A 23,973-nucleotide genomic window follows, 5' to 3' on the forward strand; every position below is an offset into this window, starting at 1 on the left:
TAAACTTAAGCTGTTCCACCACTGTAACGCTTTTGGCAGCTTGCTACAGCCCAGGCTAGCACAGATGTGTCCTTGGACAAGCAGGCAAAGAACTGTTGCCTGCAGGGTGACTGCTATAAGAGTCACAAAATCTCCTCACGCTCTCAGCTGAAGCTGACTCAGCATGAACTGAAATCTGCCAGAACCCAAACAAAATTTTGCCAAGCAGATCCTAATCATCCTTTCATGGCTTCAAAACAAACAAACAGCAACAACAAACCCCCCAACAGACTCATTTACTGGCAGACAAAAATAGAGCAGAGGATTTTTATGCCTTTCTATCTTGAGCACCATCACGCCACTAATCATTAAGTCAAGGACATCCCTGTGTTTCTGCTCTGCTACAGAAGACAGAGACATTTCTTTGGCACCCTTTGGCACTAGAAGAGAACTGACAAAGGTGACACTATGGCTGACAGCAATTTGTCTACAGTGAAGTCTGGGACACCACCACAGGCAAAACAAACACACACACACACACATCCCGAAGAACACAACGGTGCACAGCCACTTGGACTTCAGCTGTAGCAACACCTGCTAGAAAGGACTGCATGTTCTGGACAGCTTTGAGACATTTCATTTGTCAAGTGTACATTCAACATTTCAGATGTTTAAATAAGACATTCCCTGTTTCAGCAAGGGAGTCTCTGGATAAAGCCTCATGCCCACTGACAATACCACACCTCTATTGCTCCAACAGCAAGGACTAGCTCATTTGGAAGTGCTCCTGCAAGCAAAGAAAGACACTGAAACCTCCCTGTGCTTCCCAAGCTGGACGCAGAGGCACTGCTGCTGACAAGCCACAGTGATGCACTTGCTCTTGTCCAGGAAAGCATGAAACTCCACAGCACACTCTGCACAAAGCAAGCTGCAGCTCACCCTGCTCAAAACACATTAAACCACATGTGGTGAAGCCCCAAGAATGGCAGCAGGGCTGTTACAAGGAGCCCTGTCCTGCTCCCCCTTCCTGCACATCAATCACAGAAGGTTATCGCTGGGCAGGCATTCTTCCAGAGGTAGCAGCAGCCAGCCTCTGGCAAGGTCATACAGCAGGAGACTGAGCTTCAGGAAAGCTCAGAAACAGCAGGCAGTATCTGAATGAACTCCCTCCTAGTACAGCTGCTAGACAGTAATTAAAGAGAGAACTCCAGCTGTCTACTATTTCTCACAGAGAGAGCATACTTCAGATCTTAAGGCAGGGGACAATCAGATTTCTACAAGACCAGCAGGAAAGGAATCAGGAAGAGCTCGACTTCTGTGGGTACAGAGGCACCATCCTTCTTAACAGTTCTCAGGTTAAGAGATATTTACAGAAACACAGACATCCTTAGGATGATGCAAGCTGATGTTGCAGCAGAGGGCTCTCCTGATCAAGCCTTTCATGCCTGCAGCTGCAATACTCTAAGAGAAGAATGATGGATGGGATTGAATCGACTGCAGCTAGCAGTTACTACTATAGTCGAGTAGACTACAGTCTACTGTCCCAGATCAGGTCTAGCAATTCCTAACCAAAGTTTTATCTCATGCAGAGCTTCACAGCTGGGAGAGTAACCAGCACAGGCTTCCCTGCAAGGCAAGTCAGGCAAGAGCATGAAATTAAACTTGCTGGAACCACACTTCAAGTTTTGTTGTCAAGGAAAAGTGGTACTGTACAGGGTCCAGTGGAGTAGAGTGGTCTTCTCAGTTGCTGAAACAGACACTGCCCAGCAGCCTGCAAAAGACTGCAGTAAGCAGCTGTAAGGTCTGCTTTCCAGAGCACCTGCCCTGGATAGTTGGCATGCAACCCTGGATGTGCTCAGCAGTTCTCCAGGCAGATGCACATCCTTGTCTTGTGCCATCTCAGCTCTCACATTGGCTCACACAGGTTCACAGAAGAACTGCAGGTCTCTCCAAGCCTAGGCAAGGCAACACACTACAGCTCACAGAGTCCTACAGATGGTCTGTGACAGGCAGAAGTGAGTAAAAGCACTCAAAGCACTCAGCGAACCAGCACATTCAAAACCCACTGTGGCCAAGGCTGTTGTGCCTTTAAGAGAGCATGCATCAGCCATTCCTTCTCAGGTATGTCCAGCTGGCTGAAGGCACAGCTAGCAGATTCCAGGCATACTTCCTAACCACTCTGAAGAAAATTCTCTTCACCTGGGAAGAATTAGCTTCTGAAGAAGCAGCTCACTCAAAAATGACAAAAATGATCAGGCCTTCAGAAATCTCTCAGCTGCAGGATGTCCATGTAAGGGAGCAAAGAAGTGATGAGTCACAGCTGCTGCAAGCCCACAGCCATGCCATAAAGCAAAAATGGTTTTAAAGCAAAAGAAAGTAGGCACAGCTTGGGCATTTCCACCTCCTAGTGCTTATTAGTCATCTGCAAGATCTAGGCTTCACAGCTATCTTTGAACATCCTGACAACAAAGACAGCTTCTCAGTTTCCAAATAGATCTTGCTTGGGCAAAAATACTTCAGGAAGAATTCCAACTATTACGACATAGTTCAGGTTAGGATGATGGGATGGCACTCTCCAGGACAGGCAGAGAACATCAAATGCCCCACAATATTCTCTTCTGCTGGCTGCTACGCAAGGAGTGGTTATCCATGGATTCCAGCTCGGTCAGAGAGCTGTCAGACACCACTGCAGGTGGCTGATCTGTTCCATACAAAAGATCTTTTTGAAGCAAAGGTAGAAACACAAAAATCTTGCACGAAGAGCAGCTTTGCATGTAGAGTGCTGCTCTGCAGAGCAGCACACACGTCAGCTCCCACAGAAATCATCTCATCCTACTAAGCTCAGAAACGGTACAACAAATGATGGGGACACAGAACCAGAAGGCCAGCCTGCAAGCATGCAGCTTGCTCTCTTGCTCCCATTCTACAAAGGATGGAAAATGCATCTTCTGTTGCTAGAAGCTGAAGGAGATCACACACATAAGGAAATACAGAAAGACAGTCCCTACAACGGACTAAATGGTGACACTAGAAGAAGACATAATGGACACAGAGGGACATACAAGGAGCTTAAGCCAGCTGTATGTGTGGAGAGCCAGACAAATGCCCACAGAGGTGCAGGAGAGCAGCATGGCTACAGGGCAAGTGCAGTACCTAGGCCACTCTGCTTCATCTCAGAAGACTGTCTGGAGTAGCTGCTGAAGAGTCGGTAGCCTCCCGATTTGGAAGAAGACTCAGAGAGTACCTGCAAAGACAGAGATACATCATTCAGTGTCATGCTTCAAGTTACCCTCTGCTCTCAAAGGCATTTAAACATCTACCTAAGGTAAAGAAAAGTGCATCTTTTCCTTAAAAGCAGGTTTCCAGAGGCATAAAGGTGCTCATAGACTAAGATTGACTCCGTGCACGCTCAAGTTTAATTTCAAGTTTGTTGAAACTTGAAATTGTGGAACTTGTGTTGTGGAACAAGGGAGATTTCACAAGCATGAAATGACTTGTGTAGTGAGCTCCCCATCTCCCAGAACTCTTGCTGGGATCACTGGGACATGGACTTCCTTCTTTGGCAGCAGGAAGGAACATCCCCTTTAACTTTGTACATGCCTGTTACACAGAGTCCCTGAATGCAAAGGTTACATCATAAGTGACATAGAGATGGAAGCCACTTAAAGACCTCAAGCCCTCACTCTGGCTTTAGTAGTTCAGAAAACAGACAGCAAAAATGCCTCTGAAACCTCTCCAAAAGGAGGGGCAGTTCTAGAACATTTTGAAGGTGCCAGCTCCTGCTGACTGTGAAGCCAGTCTTATGACACACAAGGAGAGAAGTAAGAACATTAAATTCCATCTCTGATACTTTAGATCAGTGAATGGGACAGTTCTAAACTCTGACAGTTTAAACGCTCTGCAATGAATCCCCCCAGTTAGCAAGGACCTCAGATTCACATGATATCTTATCTGGGAGACAGGAAACAGAAATGTGCAGCTGAACTGGGGGAGGCAAAGGCTGGGACCTAAGGGAAGGCAAAGATGTCACCATGGCTAGGTGAAGGAGCTGCACGAGATCTCACAGCTGGTTACACTGATGCCTCTACAGAACATTGTTTCTCAAGCATTTCCTTACTTTATCTTCCCCATCTCTTCCCCTGACCCATCCTTCCTCAATGAGGAAGAGTCTGAGAGGTCTGCCTTTAACTTCTGTAGACCCTTTCCCAGAACCTTAAACTCTGGCATGCCAGGAACCCAGAGGCAAGGAAAAGGCCCCCATGAGAACACCAACGGCGCCCATGGTGTTACCTCCATGGAACCTGTCTTCCGGTTCCTGATCAGTGGAGATCTGCGCTGAATGCTGACAGGCTCCGACGGCTGCGGGGACCTTTGCTGGGCACGGTCTGGCTCTTCCATGCCCTTCTCTTTGGATAGGTCCTCCAGGCTTCCTTGGTCTGGTTTCTTGTCCTCGTTCTGCAGTAAGGAAACATTGACACCTGCAGGTACACAGCTTTACAAGCCCTGCCCAGGTGCTGACTCCAGCCTGGGATCTCCCAGCTCTGCTGAGCTCAGGAGGACACCAGCACCACCAGCAGCACACACCAGCAGCTCAGACACTGCCATGACTAACCCTTGAGGCTGGGCAGGGAAAACAGCCCCTGAACAGGCCAGAGAAAGATGTGCTGCTGAAGCCACGTCCAGGCAGCAAGCTCACCTCTGCAGAGGCTGGCCGAAAGCCAAACCCTGTGGGCACATTCCTGTCCTCCTCACAGCCCTTCACACCAGGGCTGAAATGCAGCTCCACGTGGAAACGCTCCTCTGAAGATGGGTCCTGTGAAGAGGAGGCACAGGGAATAAGCAAACGAGTAAAACCAGCCCCACTGTCAGCACCACTGTGGCCAGGACCTGCCTCCCCTGCCATGCTGGTGCAGCTCATGTCCCAAGCACATCATTTTGGAAGGGAAGCAGAAGCAACAAGAAACCATGAATAGAATGGCTCTAGGTTTGTCTTACCCAAAAGAGCAGCCCTCACTAGCACAAATCTGAGACACTGCAACTGTTGTTATTTTGTGACAACAGCCACTGGAGGAGCCAAACAGAGGGGGCTCTATGTATGTATAGATCGCATACATACAGGCAAACCTGAGCCATCGCCCTTCCAATCCACTCCTCCTGCCAAACCAGCACATGCTGGGGCAGGTAAAGACTAGTTCCCTCCCTGACCTTCACTCAGGCTGTCCCAGCATTTAAGTTACTGTCTGTAATACTATATTTCCCTTTTCTTTTCTTTTTTTTTTAAAGGAATTCAGAATACCTGGCACTAATGATGTAGCCCCCAAGGCTTCATCCCCCCTACTAACAGATTTACACCACTCCTTAGAGCTTAGAGCTGTTTGGGTTTTTTTCACAAACAGGAAATATTTCATCTCCACCAGCAGAGCCTCACACCAGCTCTTTGAACACCAGACTCTTAACTCCACAGTACAGGGTGGGAAGGGAATGCTCCCCTCACCCACCACAACCTTCTGCAGTCTAAGACGTGGAAGTCAGGAGCTGCAGTAAAATCTACTTTGGGTCATTGCCACCAGCTTCCACACTCTGGCTGGGTTGTAAATGCTTCTCCTCACCTCCTGAAGGTATCAGCACACAGTTCTCTACCTCTATCAGCACATTTTTACAACAAAGGAAGCTGAAGTGTGGAATTTCTGGATATTATCCAGAAATACTGGGGGAGGAAAAGGCCAGACACATTTTTTCCTGTTGTTCACTTGTAGTGAGTGTTAAGAAATTATTTTGTGTTGGGACATGCTCGAAGACAGACAGTATTGATTACTTAGTATTGCTGCCCAGGAGTACATTCCTGGGTCATCTGAGAACAAGACTCAGCAGCTGTGCCCATGGGCCCTCCACTTATATTCACATAGAGAGAGCTCAGGTGAGAGGCTTCTCAGCTGAACCCATCTTTAGGGCTGTGCCTTACACCAGGCAGGGAGGATTTCGCCCTCCTACAGCTACATCCCTCACCTTGTTGTTGTCCTCGTAGAGCATGATAACAATCTGGGTCATGTAGTTCAGCTCTGAGATAGCACTCAAATAGTCCATGGCTCTCTTCCACTGCTGGTCTTTGTTCTCCTGATACATACACACAAACAGTCGCATGGAGTAAGCAACAGCAGACACCTGGCAGCACCCAGTGATGCAGGCTGAGAGACTTGGTCTCTCCACAAGACAGCAACATTCTCAGGACAAAAAACATCTTGCTTATCTTGCATGAAAAGAGATGACCTTAGGACAAGGGTGGGGAGCAAATCCAGAGTGGGACACTGCAGCTACCCATACAGTCCACGTGCAGGCTGAGCTACAAGCCCTGTGCCACGCTGATTGAATAAAAGCAGGCCCCACAGCAGGTTCCCAAATACAGCCATGCTCAGATGGTGCCCCACAGAATGAGTATTGCAGAGAAATCTCTGGAAAAACAGAGGGGGTAACTTGTACCAAATAAGGGACCAAGTGAGGCTGCTTTTAGACTATGCTGGATTAAAAGCCTAGAGAGCCATGCAAAGCCTTTGGGCAGCCTACCTCTCACTGCTTCTCAACACTGCCAGGGAATGGCCACACCTGAAGTGTCATCTGTGCTGTATCCTTGGACATGGAGTGTACCCCACCAGCACACATGAACCCAGATGCAGCCTAATATTTCCATGCTGGCAACACAGCATCCTCTGACACTCAAGTCAGACAATAAAGTAGCATCTTACTCAGTGAGAATTTCAGAAGTACTTGGTTGATCACTGCCAGGTTCCACAAACATGAGAAATCACAGCTACTAACCATGTCCAGGTTCTGAAGGCATTTCAGAACACCCCACTTAAAAAGGGCAACATAAATCAGAGACCCTCACAAGAAGGATGAGACCTTGCTTTTCTCAAGGTCTGCATGCCAGTTTCCTTCAGGAAGCAGATTATAACAACAAGTGAAGGTTGGATTGGATTGGATGAGATAGTCCTCCAAAAATGTGTCATCTGTCCCTCTAGTAGGCAGCACCCCCCTTGCAACCTCAAGTCACTTGATTTTCTTGACTTAGAATTGACAAGAAGTCACTAAATGATAGGGTCGAGCTCTTGGAATAAGGACTTGAAGGAAGCAAGAAGAGAGAAATTCCCTCATTCTCACTGCCTTATGCTGCTCTCCTCCTGCACTGGTAAGTGGTCTACTCCTCTGAAACCAGCAAGACAGCTCTTGGAGAAAATATGCCTCTGAATAAGCAGGGCAGGTAGTGCCAGGACTGGGGAAGGACCACCCTACATGCCCAAGAGGCAGGAAGCTGCAGCATGCAAACGTGGCAGACACAGAGGCAGCCAGAGGCCATTGATGCACATCACTGCTGAGGGAGCTGGCTAGAGGGGCGACCTACAAACACACACTTGTCCACTTGGAAGGGGCCACTGAGAAAAAGCAGGGAGGCTTACTCTGTGGGCACTGCTGGGACACTTACATCCAGGAGCCCCCCGTAGCGGAAGATGCTGAGCAGGGAGTGTACGTGGCTCTCACTGGTGAAGTAGAGCCGCGTCCGAACGTGGCGACCCGGCGACAGAACTCCTCTGGAGTACCTAAACCAAAACCAGCCCAGTGTCACTCACAGCCTGCCCATTCATTTCATCCACATGTAGGGCATTGGAGTAAGGTAACACCACGCTGGGAGCTGTTGAAGGGTAGCAGGAACAGCACAGTGAGAGCAGCAGGCAAAGAAGCGGCAAGTTTACAGAGATGTGGTGGGGCAGAGGTGGCCTCATACCAGCACTTGCCCCTTGCGGAGACAGGGATGAAGTGTCCCCCATCCAAGCACAATGGGTTTAGGCTTCTGTGGCACCATGCTCCTGCTCAATTGTCTCAATGTGTCTCTCCATTTCCCTTCTAGATCTAGGATCAACATCCATTTTCCCTTCCAGATCAACATCCACCCCTCTTGCTGTGTCCTTTGCACACTCTGTGCCTCCTTCCTCACCACTGCACTCTCCTGGCATGGTCCACACACACTGCTCCAAAGCTTCCCTTCCCACCAGCAGAAGCATGCAGCACAATCCTTACAAGGGATGTAGTTTGTTGACAGACTCATCTTCATGGGTTCTCTGTAGGTCCAACTGGATCTTTTTAATGAGAGGAAGACAAAAGCCAATAGCAATCTCCAGTTTCTCCTCCTTATTAATTCCATATTCCTGCGGGAACAAAATGATAGACACCCTTGACCTCATGTTTTTTTGCCACATCCTGATGTGAAAGGAGTCTGGACTTTAACACTACCCCAGCTAAGCAAGGACAGAAAGGAAAATGTCACTCAGCGCCTTTCTCTGTTTACTTTTTCCTCTTACTGCAAAGGACAGAGACTCCTCCAAGAATCCCAATCTGTCTAGACAGTGCTGTCAGTATTCTTCTGACAGCTGAGAGAAGTAAGTACCATCAGGGAACCTCCTCTCATGACACACAAACTTATACCCTGACCTGGCACAAGCATTAATGCAGCTACTGCTATTGCAAAGATTAAACCCAAAGTGCTCTGCTGGAAACAAACTGCACCTCATCAGAAGCACTGTAAAAATGTTTAGAAGAGCAGTTCTGCTCTTTGTGGGCAGCTGTGCAGTTGGACCTTGCTGGTAGAAGCTCATCAAATGAAACATTTCTGACAGAAGTGAGACAGAACAATGGTCACTGCAGAGAGATTTGTTCCACATGGTCCTCCTTTTCCCTCCCAAGTTCAGGGGCATAAACTCTGAGAAGCAAACAAGAACAGCAGATCTGCTGGAGGAAGCCTTCACTTCAACACAGAAAAATGTCTTCTCCTGTACAATGTGCATGTGGAAAGCAGGATTTTGCTGTGGTGTAGACACTGCTTGAAGCTGTGCACTACGATTAACAGAGTCACTCTAACACTGTCAAAACCCTCACCCAGCAAGCCACCAGCCCTGCCACATCTGCAGTCAGAATTGGTTTTGGCCTTATACAAACACTAAGAGACGTATCTGAGAAGTACCCTTGAGAGGCTGCCTTGAAAGTTAATATGCAAGAGAATCGAGAGAAAACAGCCAAGGAAGGAGTTAGAGGCTGACACCACAGATACCATCACACAGGCAGGACTGGCTGTACCTGGGGTATGATCACATCTGCCAGGGCTTTAGAGAGTTTGAAGAGTTCAGCTGTGCCTTCCAGTTTCAGTGCACAGTTGTGCTGCACATCATACTTGATGCAGTCGTAGATGTCCGGGATCTTGCTGATGTCGTAGCGCCCGTTCTTCATCCGGAAGTCACGCTCCAGCTTGCTCCAGCGCTGCAGCATCAGTTCTAAAGTCTCACTGTGGTACAGCTGCAGGTCTGAGCAACACAAGACACCAAACCACATTCACATCCTGACAATTTCTGCAGAGATTTCAAGCAAGAGCAGTGACTGGCCTCTCCCAGAGTAGAAGGGCTCTGATTACTGTACCTCCTGCAGCAGTCCTACACTGGCAAAGCCGCTGAGCCCGTTGCATGGAGCTTTAACCTGTAGCAACAAGCTACTGCCAAAATACTTGGGAAAGGTAAAACTGCCTGCCTGTTGGCCTATGCCTGCCACAAACTCTGTGAAACGTGCCACAGATTCCTTTTCAAAACCTCTGCTCTAAGAAAGGTCTTAGAGAGGAGCAAATCAAGACCACGAAGCCTGCTGTTCATAGTCTTGAGCTCCCCTTCAGCAAACACTTGGGAAAACCAGTAATAGTCCTCCAGGAGGCACTGCTGCTCTCCACCTTCACTCTGAGCCTAAGATGCACACAGCGTTTCCTTCACACTGCAGCTCTGTCTAACAGTAGTAGGAACTGGGAGAGAAGCCTTCCACATCAATAGCAGATACAGAATTTCACCTTACAATTTCATTGCTATGGACAAATATAAACCAGTGGTGTTCAGAAGCTCTGAAGTTGCAGTAATAAATTAATCTGCTCCAGACCTTTACCAGTTTTCACTCACCTGCAGATTTGGGGTCTTCCAGACGTTTTTGTATCTGGGAAGTGAGATTCTCAATCAAGGTGAACACCTGGTTACAGACCTCCACTGGGTTCTGGATAAAAGTCATGGAGTTGAGCAGAGAAGCACTGCCTGTAGGTGCTAGCTGAGAGGAGACACCGGTAGAGAGTAGTTAGTACCTTTACAAACTGAGAGCACAAGGATGGCTTCCTTTTGCAGCTGTCCTGCTATCTGACCAAGTACAGAAGTTGTACTCCCAGCTAGACTTAAGAAGCTGGCCTGTTCCTAAGGGTAGTTAAACTTGTTTTGAAAACTTCCTCAGGACCAAAGTCTGTGAGAACAAACAACTGCTCCTATCAGATCAGATCTCCCTCCACTTACAACATCCACACTTACCTCACTTTGCTTCTGTGCTTGAGCAGAAGAGCTTCACAGAAGATTTAAACAGTTCCTTGGGGTGATAAATATATTCCTTAATGGTAATGGAGTTTTACCTTTTCATAATCCTCTTCAGAGAACTCAGCATCCTTCTGCATGATCTCATGCAGTCGTGCCTTCACTCTGTGTTGACAGCTGCTAAGGGAATCACTGTCACTGTCCAGGAGACCATTCATGTTGGCACTTTTCACCATTTGCACCAGGATGGGGGTTAGCTCTCCTTCCAGAGCCAGCAGACCCTAAAGCAACACAGGACAAGATTTCAGCCATGCTCAATCCAAGCAACACACATTTCTGGTAGTTCCATGGCCAGCCTTCAGCCAGCTTGAGCAAAACCTCAGGGGCCTTTGAAGGGCAGTTTTACAGCAACAGCACCTCCAGCCACCAGTGACTCTGTAATGCTTTTGGAGCTATTTGAGGCAAAAGGCCAGTTCTACCTGCAGAAGCCCCAGATTGGTCCAGGCAGCTGTCAAACAGCCAACTCAGTTTGCTAGAAAAAGTTGATACAACAGAGGCTCTGAAGAGCAGTTAAGTTCACCACAGGATTGCCCTTGGCTCAAGATTAAACTGCAGATGAAGCTGTCTTCCCCCCAGTCCCCATCCCACACTGCACCAAAAACATTTCAGTCCCCTTTTAAATCCAGAAGTCAAGGAATAACCCCTTTGGCTGGGCAGTCATCCAAGAAATGCTCATTTTGTAGGCAATTAATACTCAGCAACAGGTTTGATGTGCTTTAACAGCAAGTACCAGCAATACTCCATAAATAACTCCTTCTTCAGTCAGAGCCCCATCCAGGACAGGATGCTAAAGCAAACACCCATCTGCAGCTACACTGGGCTTCCAGGACCACCCCACACACTTGCTATTAGCATCATGTACCATCACCCTCCCAACAGACATAGGGAAGCTCCTAGCACAGGCCTTTCCTCATTTCCAGGGGTTTTCCTTTACAACTGGCATCTATTAAGATGAATGTAGTAAAACTAGCAGATGTTCAAGAGAGAAGAGGGACCTTTGCAAAAGCTGCTGCTGTCATCTGAACTCGTCCCTCGTCTGAGGCATAGATCTTGAGATCATGGCGGTAGGTGCTGTGCAGCCTGAGCAAGCCACAGCCAGGAAAGCCAGCATAATCACCTGGACAGAGAACAAAATCAGCATTCTGCACAAATAGCAGCTGAGCAGGCTGCTTAGACAGCAAGCTTGCTGCAGTAACAAAGTTATGCAGAGAATTCATCATCCCCTCCATAGTCAGCATTCAAGTTGCTGTGAAATAGACATGGTGACCAGAAATCTGATTCAGGCTTTAACTGGGGAAACCTCATCTGAAGAAAAAAAAAGTGAGCATTCACCAGACAGGACTGATGTTGCCTGAATCCTGAAGCAGTCCTCTCTGAACAGCCCATTATGGTTCTCTGAGCCTGAATACCTCTGCGCAGTCACTGTGCACAGAAAACCCTGCCTCCTCCTGCCCGTTCTCTGCACAAGAGCAGCTGCTGCTGCCACCAAAAGAGCAGGAACTGCTGCTTAGCAGGGGGGAACCCAAAGCACATACTAGGAAGCTACAATCACACAAAATGCTGATTTATTTATGGTGGCTGAGTCACTCACAGGAGTCACATCAGTAATGGGAGACAGCGACTCATGCAGCCCCGGAGTCTGCCCCTCCACAGACAGTGCAGCGGTGACTAAGATGCTGCTGCCTGGAATCCCATGATGGTTTTGCACAGTACCCAGTCACACTGCATGAAAAGATGGGAAAACTGCTCCAAGCTCTGAGCTCAAAACTCAGAGAAACACTTCTCTCCTCATCTAAACGAGCCAGTTACTTCACTGTATGAAGTTAAAAGGCTGGTCAAGCATGACTTCCATCTCTGAATCCACACCAACTACTGCCCATCACCTTCCTGTCCCTCAGGTGCCCAGAAACAGTTTTCAGGATTAGCTGATCTCTCAGCTCATAGATTTCTCTATGTCCAGTTCTTTTAAGTATCCTCTAATTTTATCCTCTCCCACCAAGGGTAACTTCCTTATTCCAGAAGGAAACCTTCTCCAATTCAATTTAAATTAACTTAACTCATTTGAAATTGAATTAATTAAATGTAATTAATTAACCATACAAGTCAAAGACAAGCAGTATCCAACACTGGTCTCATCAGATCAGTACAGCAGCAGAGTGTTTTTACTGACTCTTTATTTGGGTAGAAAAGACAACCTTAGCCTTTTATGTCCCACTGTGGGTTCTTGTTGTGCGCATCAAATGCTGTTCAGAGTCACAGAACTACGAGGGAGAACATATGGAGAAGTTACCCTCCTCTTCTCCTGTGCCAAGGCAGTGTTATCTGTGTTGCAAGACAGATTTTCCTTCTTGTCAATCATACCTGGATTTTGAACCACGTTTGCTGCATCAGAATCTATGTTATTAGAATGTTTTATGGGTTTAGAGTGCTGACACACCAGCTAGAAGAATGTTTCTATGCTTCAGTACACTAAGAGTAACCACTGCAGCAGCCAGCTTCAGCCAACTCTGGGATCTCTGAGTTGGCCCACAGGTGTCTGGGCATCCCCCCACTGGAGAGCCATGGGCAAAGCTTACCTTGGCCCCCGGGGTACATGCAGCGAAAGGCTCGCCCCAGCTCTTCTGCCTGGACTCTTCCTGCTGGTGTCAGCTCTCCACCCCATTTAAGCACCAGGAGAAGGGATGGGGAAGGCTCTCTGCGAGCTTCTAGGAGACAAACAAGTACTCACTACAACAGATCTCAAAGCTGAGCTTGCAGGGGGAGAGGAAGGGAAGAAGAAGAGGTTGCCATCAGCACCAATGCAGAGCATTCTTAACACAAACCTGACCCAAAATCCCCAGGAACCAAACCAACAAGTAGGAAATTAAGAGCCAGTACTTTCTGAAGGCTGGCATTCATGAAATCAGAAGCAGAAGCCCCGTGGCACTATCTGAGGTGCACCACAGGCACATCAGTCCAACCCTCCACGTGATGTGAGCAGAGACGTGAGTCACTCATTCTACTTGTGTGTTCACAGGCCTATCTAGGCAGGATAGCTGCATGCACTCTCGGGCATCAGGCTTAAAGATCAAGGCAGCAACACCAGGTTTCTTTACCTTCATCTTCACTTGCAGCTTTTGGATGCCCATGAGGCAGATAAGTCAGTTGAACCTTACGGTTAATGCCAGAAAAATGTCCATACCTGTCACAGGCAGAGGGGAGAAAAAAATCAACTCCACTCATCCTGCACCCAGAGGTCTCCAAGCAGTTCACAGCAAAATCACAGCATGGGCAAGAGACTTCTTACTGCAACATCTGTTGCCATCAACATTTTTGCTGCTGCCTGTGACCCAGCACACAACCCCAAGAAAAGCCACACAACTCCCCCAAGGGAAAGCCACAGATGCACTCCCTTGCCTCTCCTCAGCGGGCAGCATGCCATGCCCTTGTACCCACCCCAGGGCTTTAATCACAAGTTAATGTCTATCTACATCTTTAACAAGTGAATTAATGAGATCATAGGATAACCCAGTTTGCCAGGAGCTCTGAGGAAAACCACTTCTCTAATGAGCAGAAAGAGCAGGGGAAGGAACCACACCCTCTGTGCTCCACAGATATGGCTGGAATGGGCACTGCCTGTGCATGCCAGCGTGAGCTGGAGCTCAGAGAAACCCCTCTTTTGTTTATAAGATGCTAACACCACCATGTTGTCTTTTATTTTGGCTGCACAAAACCCAAGAGGACACAAACATCTTTTCATGTTTTCCAAGCTCCTTCTTGTTAAGCTTCTGGCACTAGAACAACCTTAGTTAAAACAGGATTTGTTCCAAATTTATCCAAAGGCTTCACATCCACGTGGTCCCTACAGGACTCCAGTTCTCTCTTGCAGCAAAGGAAGCTCAGCCTTGTCTCCAATTGTTTAGCCCCAAAACAGAGCCCCTTGGAACAAGAACCAGCACTAGTTCTAGTGCCAAGGAGAAAACATTAAGAGTGTGTCACCTCTCGTGTACAGCTGCCAACAGGAGATGGAGCAGACCCTGCCCTCTGGGGAGCCAGCTGACCAAGGCATCAGCAGCACAGCTCATTTCTCCATTGCACACTGTCCCACAGCTCTGAGGCAAACCCACAGCGCCCCAAGATATGAACCCTTACATCTCCAAGACGCTCTTCAGCTGCTCCAGTTTGGATTTCCTCTCCTCAATCTCACAGTCACTCTGAGTTCCCAGGTCCACCACAAGCTGCCGTGCAATGTCCAGCACTTCCTGTTGGAGAGCAGACAGTCTCAAGCATCCAGCAATCCACTGTACTCTTGCAAGGCCTCCAGATGGCTACAGTTGGCATCAGGTCCACAGATACTCGTCCATGACACACCATTTCATAAGACACAGCCCAGGCAGGACAAACTTTCACACCGCAGTTTGATTTATCCCCACCCACTGGTCCAGTCATGTTCAAAACCAAGCAGCTGTCTCCAGCTACCCCACTCCCTAGCCTGAACCCATCTTTCATCAGAAGCACCCACCACAGATGGGAAAGTTGCATCAGGTCACTTCCATCTTACAGTCTGCGCATCAGCCAGCAACAGTTTCTGTTCCACTGTGACGCTGTCACCCAGCTGGGTGTGCACGGAGTGGGGAATGAGAAAGGGAGTGTTTGCATCACAGACTGTTGTCCTTAGGATGGCTTTCATCCTCCCAGAGAACTGCCTCATGCTGGGATCCCTATCACCTGCATGTCCCACACAGTAACCCCAGATAGGCCTCCCCTCACCTGTAGCTGCTCTGGTTTCTTCAGCTTCAACTTCCCTGTCTTGTAGCCATCATATTTCTCAAATAACTCAAAGAACCTGAACAGGCAACAAAGAACTTTGATTCACTTTCTGCTGTTTCAGTACTGCAAGGACCGTCATCCCCACACATGCATTCATGCTCTGCTCTTCAAGGAGAACCAGCAGGCCCACTGGCTCCTTCCTATGCTTCAGAAATTCTGATAAACCCAAGTTTTTTCAGCCACAGGTACAAAAAAAGCAGCAGCCACTAGCTTCCCACACAGTGAGGTACTTCCCTCGGCAGATGCTAGCAGATATTCACTCTCTTTCTAGTGTTCACACAGAAGGTGCTAGGATCTCCAGGATGGGGAAAGAAGCCTCTCTCACCTGGGCAGAAAGCATTTGCTCAAAACAGAGCCAGGAAAAAGCACTGCCTGCCATGCATCCAGCCCTTCTGCTCCTCCTCAGTTGGGAGAATTGGCCCCCTCACTTCTCACCAACACACTGTCTTACCGTGGATGCTTCACTTCCATCTTCATCTTCTGCTTGGGGGTGCGATCTCCATGCCGAATGACTGCAATAACACAACGAAGCTCCATCCTGGGGAAACACAAGAGACCCTTGACAATTGTGCCCCCACACTCCACAATTGCCACCAGAAAGGAGTTTCTCATTGTTCTTTCAGTTCCATCTTTTTGACAGCTGCTTTCCTTCTCAGCAGCAAAACATCTCCCAGACTAAACCAGGCAGAGGTCAAAGGCTATACTGCAAGCACCACCAGGTCATCAAGATAAAAGACCACAGCAGCACAATGTGACAGGCAGAATCACATCTGCAGCAGAAAGGACCAGCTTGGATGTTACAGCGTCTGCAGGAAGAGCATTTTGAATTGTGCCAATCTGGTTTTCAGACTCAACTTGTGTAATGCCCATAGGACTGCTTAGAAAGACATAGCAAAAACCAGCTTGGTTCAGAAGAATGGTTCTAGAGCTGGAGTATTGTCCTTCAGCAACCAGCTGGAGCTGTAGATAGAAAGATGCCACAGCAACCAGCCACCTGCAGGAACCAGGCTGGGTGATTTCAGAAGGGCTGCAGGAGTTTGCTTTTTCAGATACTGCAATATCCAACTGTTTCTTACAGGATCCCAGAGTGAGAGGAGCTGGTTCCATCAGTCTCCTTGTGACAAAGTGTCACAGAAGCCAGCAGTCCTGTGGGCTGTGCAGTGTTTGTGTTTGCCAACCTTTTTCAGATGACCACACAGTAAAGAGACATGAACACATCTTCGCCATCTAACAGCACCTGCTCTGTTCACTTCATAGGAGGTGTGCTGAGGGTCACAGAGGAATGAGCAGTGAGCCAGTGACAGCCACGCCCTAACCTGTGTCTTGTGCTGATCAAGAATCTGGGTCTCCTGAAAGCCATGTAAGCAGTTCCTGTCATTCCCTCCATGACTGCTCATCTGCATTCATCAAACCTAGGACTCATTTACCACCTACTGCCCCTCTCCTGTGCAGGGCTAAGCCTCCTCACATGCCTTTCAGCCAACACAGCAGCTGGAGCACTGATGGACAACACCATTCTGTTGGGTTTGCACTTTGTCCCTCATGCAGTTATCACCAGCAACCATTTGAGAAGATGGCAGGTACTCACATGGTTCCTGAAGTCGTGGGGACAATGGGAATGTCTTCTGCCTCTGTTGGGATGGACCAGGGAATATGAAACTGGGGAGCCAATTCCCGCATGATTATATTTCTGTAAGAAATTAGAATACAAAATTCATGAGGAATTCCATTCCTTTGGATCTCCACCTTAGTGGTTCAGCTACAAGATCTGAAGACAGAACCTCTCCTCACCTTCCTCACACAGACATCTACCACACCACAGCTAGTTAGGGCACTCCAAAGGGAAACGTTTCCCTCACATCACCAATACTGTGGTTGGGCTTAGAACTTTCTAACATACACCCAGCTGCAGGCAAAGACAGCTCATGCCAGTGCAGGCAGGAGATCCAGAGGCTAAAAATAATTAACCTGTTCCTCCCAGAGCTGAGCTTCCACTTCATGAACAGGCATCCCCATGTGACCCACCTGAAGACTTCTCTGACATAAATGTCCCCACGTGATCCACCTGCAGACTTCTCTGCCACACTGATCATGACTCCACATTCATTTTACTGTGCTGTGAGTTACCTCACTCACTTCCAAAACCTGGATTTTACATACCCAAGGATTTTGGCACAGTCATCATAGTACTTCATAGAGTTCTTCACAAAGCTGAAACCGTTGACATCGCAGACAAAGGAGTGGCCATTTGCCCGCAGGAGATCAAAGCCACACACGGTTTGCTGCATGAGGAAACAGAGGAGACAGGACTGGGCAGGCTGTGATGGGAGTACAACATGGGCCAGTGGCTGCCTGGCCAAGCAAGTTACACACTTCTCAGCTCAGCTCCACCAGAGCTGCAGCTGTTCTCTCTGCCTTTCCTATGAGCCCTGGCCAAATGTGAAAATGCAGTCACCAGCCAGCAGCAACAGGAATCTCTACACCCTCTCAGCTGGATCAAAGGTGCAACCCATGAGCCCTCAGAATAGGTCACCCCTACTTCCCAGAGAGTAAGTTCACCCCCTACTTCCCAGAGCTCCATAGGCTTAAGACAGAGGAGCTCCTGGTTGCATCAAAGCCACATGAAAATAAATGAAACTCCAAACCCCAGAACCAGAAGATGATGAAGCTTTCCTCACAAACACAGCCCGGAAATGGCAAAGGCAGGATGAGCGCACACCAGGTGGGTAGCAGTATGCTCCAAATCTGCTATCAAATGCCCAGATGTATGCTGGGCACCAGCCACCTACCAGCACAGAGGGCATTTCTGTAGGCACTCCTGCCTTCCCAATCACCGCTAACCAGCAGGGCCAGCGGCACCCAGCCACCAGAGATATAACTGGTACCAGGGGTAAAAGACTCTGTCCAAGAGACAGAGCTCAAGCTGTAACAGAGACTCAGATCAGATATTTGTGGAGTACTCTGCTTGCACTGGACAAAGAACACAGACCTTGAAGGCTACACAGACTTTCCGGGCAACCAGCTTCTCCATGGCAGTCAGCATGACTGGGTAGCGGATCTCCTTCCCCTCACTGTCCCGCTCCACCTTCCCGTCCAGCGCGGGGGATTTGCGAGCCTCTGCGTGGGCATAGTCTGGCCCCACAGTGTACACCTGAGAGAGTTGCACACCACATAGACACCTCAGTAAGCTTCAGCTTCCAGAAGGTGTTTTCACTACAGACACAGAGAGAAGACCAGAAGGCCTCAAGCATTGCTCCTGTTGCAACCTAAAGAACATTCTCTCCCCACTTTGGGATCCAGGTCACACAGCCAGCATCTCACAGCTTAAACACTCCAGAATCTACGTAGGGCTGAGTAGTCCTGCTCATCCTTCAGCTGCCCCAGGCCTGAAGAAGGACGGAGCTGTTCCAGGCTTCTCCTTACCTTCACATCAGTGCCATCCGTAGGCATAAACTCCTCATATATGTAGGAGCCAGTCTTCCTCACGCTGCTCTCTGGGGAGTACACACTGCTCCGGCTGCCAATCTGGAGGCACAAAGAGACACCTCAGGAAAGAGCACAGGGCTCCTCTCCTCAAAGGGAAGAACAAAAGGCCTGCTTCATCCCACAAGTAGAGAATTAGAGGAACATCTCCCACAACCCCCAGCTATTACAGCACTCTTGTTTATGGAGGACAAAAATGACCCCAAAACACAGACAGTAGGTACATCTTCTTCCAAGCTTTGAAGAGGAAAAAAGGTATTACAGACCATTAGGCTGACTCCAGTCACTACAACGTCATGGAACAAAAAACAGGGGATAAAACCTAGAAAGTAAAGAGCCTAGCTAATGAGCAAATGATAATAAATGATGGCAGGGGATAATCAGACCAATTAAGCTCCTTCTAGGACAGCTGACTGATGCTATGGACAGAGGATGAAGTTGTTTTCATTTTTAGCAAGGCTTTGGATACAACCTCCAGTGACCTGCCTCAATGTTAACTAAGGAAACAATCATTTAAGATTATTAATAGCAGATGTGCAACTGGAAAAAATACAGCACAACTACTAGCTGTTTGCAGGTAAAGCAGAGGAGGTAAGGGCAGATGCTCTGTGGAATCTAAGGATAAACACTGCACTCATCATATCTGCAGGTTACACATCTGAGAAGGGTTACAACCATGTTAGAGGATAGGAACATAAGGGGTTGGGTTTTTTTAATCATCTTGATAAGACTGAGGAAGTGATCTGGAAAAAAAACAGCAGTTCAGTAAAGGGCACAGTTCTCCATGACCTTAGGCAGGACATGGGCCAGACAGAGTCAACGCAGGCAAAGGCAGCACTACTATTAAAATCTGTCCTTCTGCAACTCCCAGTCATTAGATGGGTTGAAGTACAAGTTCTAAGAAGGTCTAGATTTCCCCAGCACAAAACCTTCCCTATCTCTTCATTCAGGCTCCCTCCTGAAGCCATAATTGTGTGAGCCACAGATCTGCTGGTTCCAACACCAGAACTGGAGCTCCTTACCTTCCGGAAGAGCCGCTGGCTGCCTCCACCTGCTGATGTTGGGTAGTAGATATATACATTATGGTCTTCTGCACTGACTGGCTTCTCCACAAATGGCTTTGGGAAAACAGCTCCATTTACCTCCACGTGGTCCTCTCCTTCTACTAAGCTGCACTCTGAAGACAAAGAACAGCAGCACCATGTTAGGAAAGAGTGGACAGCAGAGCTGAAGTCCTTCAGTCCTGGCCCATCAGCCAGTTTTTACTGTTGAGATCCTGGTTTGCACAAAACCACAGACTCATAAGCCAGACCTCTTCAAGCTGATTATCAGCAGTTACTCTCTGCAGAGTATTTAACACAGCACAGCAGGTGAAAATGGCTCTCAGCAGAGCCTGGACACTAACCTTCTGGTCTGTCAGGGTCTCGATTGAGCACAGCATAGCGAGGCAAGTCTATTCCCTCCTCTTGAAGGATTCGATACACTTCACGTCTGGAGAGGACATAAACAGAGAGTCTAGAAGGTCCTCTAGCACATGCCAAGGGAAAAGGCTTCACTCCCACTGTTGAAGAGCAAACTCAGATGAACACACAAAACTTTTCTTGTCTTGGTCGTGGTAGTCTCATTCTGTGAGAGCTCTTTTGCTTCCTACTTCATCTGGCCATTCCTCACAAGACATTTGGACCAGAAAATGAAACGTGCCAAGTCTCAGAGGAATAGATATTCCTCTCAACGTTTTGGAGAAACAAACCCTAAAAGCCACTCCTAAAGTGCCCTTCCTCCCCATCTTACTCATTTGGTTGTGGGCAGGAAGACGAAGTTTGCACAGCATGCTGAGAGGAACCAGACAAAGGTGGGTGACAGACACCTACCTGTCCTGGATATAATATTGCATGTCGAGGTCATTGATCAGGAATGGCTTGCACAGCTTGGCATAAGCAACAGCTTTATCCAGAGGGAATCCTGAAACGGGGTAAGGGGGAAGAGAATGAGTGGAAGATCTCAAGTCAAGATGCCGAGTAGGCTAAGGCCAGCCACAGGCTCTTTACCTTTGGAGTGGAAGGATATCAGGCAGTCACAAGAGGGCCAGTTCTCCACTGGTTCATTCAGGATCACATCTTCCCCCATGATCACCACAGTGATGTACTCAAACTTGCACAGGCGCTCCAGAATCTGTGTCATGGGCTTTGACTTGGACTTTTTGGTCATGGCACAGATTCCAACCACAATCTGCCTTTCAGGTGGCTGGAGAAAGACAGAAGTCAGCCTAGTGCAAGGTCAGCTACTGCACTGAATTTAAGCTATAACAGTGCAGAAATGCAGCATGGCAGGACAAACGAGGATTTTTCTTCCAGCCAAGCACTCAGCTCTTACTAGACTCAAACCCACACACACTCCCAGCTCCCACTACAGTCCCCTGAGGGACATCATAAGGAGCAGCCCAAACCAACCACTTCTTTGCCAGGTGGTAGGGTGTTGCCTTCTTTTACTGGACACTAATGCTATGGTCAGAAATAAGTGTCTGGCGCCTGAACAAGCAGCAGGGACTGGAATGCCACATCACATTCTCTGGCTTGTAAGTCACCAAGCCTGTTGATGGACTTAGGCAGGCTCAGAGAAGAGTTGCAAAGCTTTTATAAAAAAAAAAGTCCAGGAACTCAGCTTGTCTTATCTGAGAGAAAAGGAAGGCGAGATTACAACAGCAGGCAGCTGTGAGAAGAAGAGAAACAGCACTCAGTGCTCTTCCATGTATTTGCCAAAGGTACAAGATCCAGTGGGGCAAAGCTGAGTAACTCAAGAGAGAAAGCCTGCATTCACAAAGCACTGTCAACTAAGAATGGGCTAAGGTCAGTAGTGGAGTTTCTGCCACTGTCTAGCAACTCCAGACTGGATGTTTTCCTGACAGTTTCATTCTGGCCCAAGCAAAATTAAATGCAGTGACATCAGCTGAGGTAATACTCACAGGGCTGTGAGTTACCCATCACAAACCACTGTGGCTTCAAACTGTAAGCTGAGACTTCAGAAGTTACTGCATTGACTTGCAAAGCCAGGGTTCCATAGCAAAAACAACTTCTAGAAGTGAAAGGGCTTCCAAATTCTTTTCCACACCTGATAAATAGTTCCTTGCAAAGCTGCACAACACACACCATTGGGTGAGTTTGAAGGAAGCCCATGTAGATGCCTCAGTCTACAATCCCCTTGCAGTGGAGACTCAGGGTAGAGAGGTAAGGGAAACAATCACTGCAGTGTTGTATGCTGCCAGCAGCAACATCCCTGCAGCATCCAAGTCCCATATGCAGAAGAGAAAACCTAACCCTTAATATAACACTGAATAGAGGCCAAAAGCAGTCAGAGTTGGAGACCTTTCTGCATCCTCTCCCTGGAGATTACAGAAAAGAAGAAATGTTTCCTTTCTGCAGACACACCTCTGCCCTTTTCACAGTTTCTAGAGTTTTCCTCACCAATTTCCCTGATGAAACAGAAAGGTTTACAGGAGTGTCACAGTTAAATTGCTGGGACAAAGAAAGCCACTGCTGTACTTGAAATAGAAAGCAGAGACATGAGGGCTGACCACAGTGGGAGGCAGCAAGCACAGCAGCATGACAATGCAACAGTGCAGTCAGAAATGACACTCCTGTCCCCACGGCTGTGCCACACAGCCTGCTGCCACGTCTCCTTAAGTCTCCACCGTCTGTGGCTGCAGCAGCAACCCCACAAACCCTGGCTGAGAACCAGGAGTTCTGCACAGATGCTCCAACCCAGACCGCCAGGAGCTCCTTACCGACTCCTCCTCTTCATCGTCTTCAAAGAAATCAGTTTCATCTGTCTTCATGTTTGATCCCAGAAAGTCTGTTTCATCATCCCTGGAACCAACAACAAACCTGGGAGTGGAGTTCTCTCCCTCAGTGGAGGTCGTCAGGGACGACATTGCAGCTCTGGTGGCCAACCATCCCGCTCTGGAATCACAGCGTGCAAAAAGGGATGGAGAAAGTCAGAAGTGGGCTGAGCAGGCAGTGCTGGGGAGGGCAGGGACTGGCATGAGTGATCCCAGGGACCTGCTGCCCAGCACAGAAGTAGGGAGCAGAAAGAGACCCTCGAGGTGGAAGAGGATCTGGGATTCACGATCATTTCAGATAGGCAGCTCCACTGTGCAATTAGGCCCTCTGCACTGACTGGGAAAGGGACAGTGTCACCACCTGCACTGAAATCATGTAAGCCTTACAATGATGCATGCTCCAAGCTGCTGTTTAAATCATGGGCAGGGACAGTGGACACCCTCGCAGACTCATATACCCAACGACATCAACGGAGACTCCAGAGGTTAGGGTGAAGGTTAGGATTGTGATGGGGACCTTCCAATTGCCAATGTTCATCCTTTCAGCTCAAGCAGACCTACAGTAACAGAGAGATCAGTTTGAGAGGAGCAACAGATCGTGGGAAGGGGGGAAAGGGAAGAAGTGATAACTCTGGCAGGGAAAGAAGGCACAGAGGAAGAATCAGACACGGTTTAGGTTGCAAGACAGGGTTCCTGGGTTTGCAGGCTAGCTCTGATTCATTCTGTGACCACAGAAGCTAATTACTGGGATACAAGCTATGCTTTATAAACACCAGGAGTGTGTCACGACAACAGCAGCCCCATCAGCTGCAGGAGGGACGACCTGAACACAGCACACGTGACCTGCACACACCAAGGACACAGCTGTTCACCTCTGATCATAGCTGCACACAGATAAATACCAAGGGGTTGCCCTTTACCGTGTTCTCCCCAACTATGAAGTGGCGACAAGCACGCCCCTCGCATAAATGCAACCTTGAGAAGAGGACATTGTGAACACCTCAGTTATTAAGTACTTCCTAAAAATGGACATGAGACATTCTCCACTTCTGCTTCTCACCCTCTCACATGATTGCCACATTCCCCAGGCTAAGTTACTGTATTTCCTCCTCTTTGGAGCACGCTTTTCCTCCTCACGCTGTAGCAGACCATGCAGCTGTCAGCCTGCAGTCTGGAGCAGAGCAAACACATCCAGATGCAACCAGCCTGCTTCCAGCATGGCTACGCAGCAGGAAAGAACCCTCCCAGCAGGGATAACAGCAGGAGACTTGAGCACGGCGGAAATGGGCAAAGAGAGCAAACACACAGAACAATCCAGCAACTTGTGAAATCCCCTGGGAAGTAAGGGTAAAAATGAAGCCTGACTCCCCACAGGAAAGCTGTGCATGATCCCAGAGAGGACAGGAGATCTGGCAGTGCTCAGAGAGCGCTGGA

General features: G+C 48.4%; 1 protein-coding gene across 3 annotated transcripts in view; it reads right to left on the minus strand.

Annotated features, from left to right (window-relative positions):
- The window catches only part of PPIP5K1 (diphosphoinositol pentakisphosphate kinase 1), a 40,117-nt gene extending 16,769 nt beyond the window's left edge, over positions 1–23,348 (minus strand). Inside the window, exons 1-25 of one of the 3 annotated variants that reach the window (XM_064157758.1) lie at positions 22,998–23,348; positions 22,486–22,660; positions 20,753–20,948; positions 20,576–20,666; positions 20,110–20,195; positions 19,727–19,881; positions 18,645–18,746; positions 18,211–18,372; positions 17,382–17,503; positions 16,810–16,911; positions 15,673–15,759; positions 15,162–15,237; positions 14,544–14,653; positions 13,508–13,593; positions 12,989–13,117; positions 11,408–11,529; positions 10,451–10,633; positions 9,960–10,101; positions 9,103–9,326; positions 8,050–8,177; positions 7,457–7,571; positions 5,986–6,093; positions 4,676–4,792; positions 4,270–4,434; positions 3,133–3,223 (exon numbers count right to left, since the gene is read on the minus strand). In XM_064157758.1, coding sequence (XP_064013828.1) covers positions 3,133–3,223; positions 4,270–4,434; positions 4,676–4,792; positions 5,986–6,093; positions 7,457–7,571; positions 8,050–8,177; positions 9,103–9,326; positions 9,960–10,101; positions 10,451–10,633; positions 11,408–11,529; positions 12,989–13,117; positions 13,508–13,593; positions 14,544–14,653; positions 15,162–15,237; positions 15,673–15,759; positions 16,810–16,911; positions 17,382–17,503; positions 18,211–18,372; positions 18,645–18,746; positions 19,727–19,881; positions 20,110–20,195; positions 20,576–20,666; positions 20,753–20,948; positions 22,486–22,660; positions 22,998–23,077 — 3,154 coding nt within the window. In that variant the 5' untranslated portion in view covers positions 23,078–23,348. Of the gene's footprint in view, positions 1–3,132; positions 3,224–4,269; positions 4,435–4,675; positions 4,793–5,985; positions 6,094–7,456; positions 7,572–8,049; positions 8,178–9,102; positions 9,327–9,959; positions 10,102–10,450; positions 10,634–11,407; positions 11,530–12,988; positions 13,118–13,507; positions 13,594–14,543; positions 14,654–15,161; positions 15,238–15,672; positions 15,760–16,809; positions 16,912–17,381; positions 17,504–18,210; positions 18,373–18,644; positions 18,747–19,726; positions 19,882–20,109; positions 20,196–20,575; positions 20,667–20,752; positions 20,949–22,485; positions 22,661–22,926 lie in introns of all 3 variants that reach the window. The other 2 variants (XM_064157756.1, XM_064157757.1) reach the window with 2 other exon arrangements.
- Between the last annotated feature and the right edge of the window lie 625 nt (positions 23,349–23,973).

The sequence above is a fragment of the Pogoniulus pusillus genome, chromosome 17 (genome assembly GCF_015220805.1).
Source record: "Pogoniulus pusillus isolate bPogPus1 chromosome 17, bPogPus1.pri, whole genome shotgun sequence".
Taxonomy (NCBI): Eukaryota; Metazoa; Chordata; class Aves; order Piciformes; family Lybiidae; genus Pogoniulus; species Pogoniulus pusillus.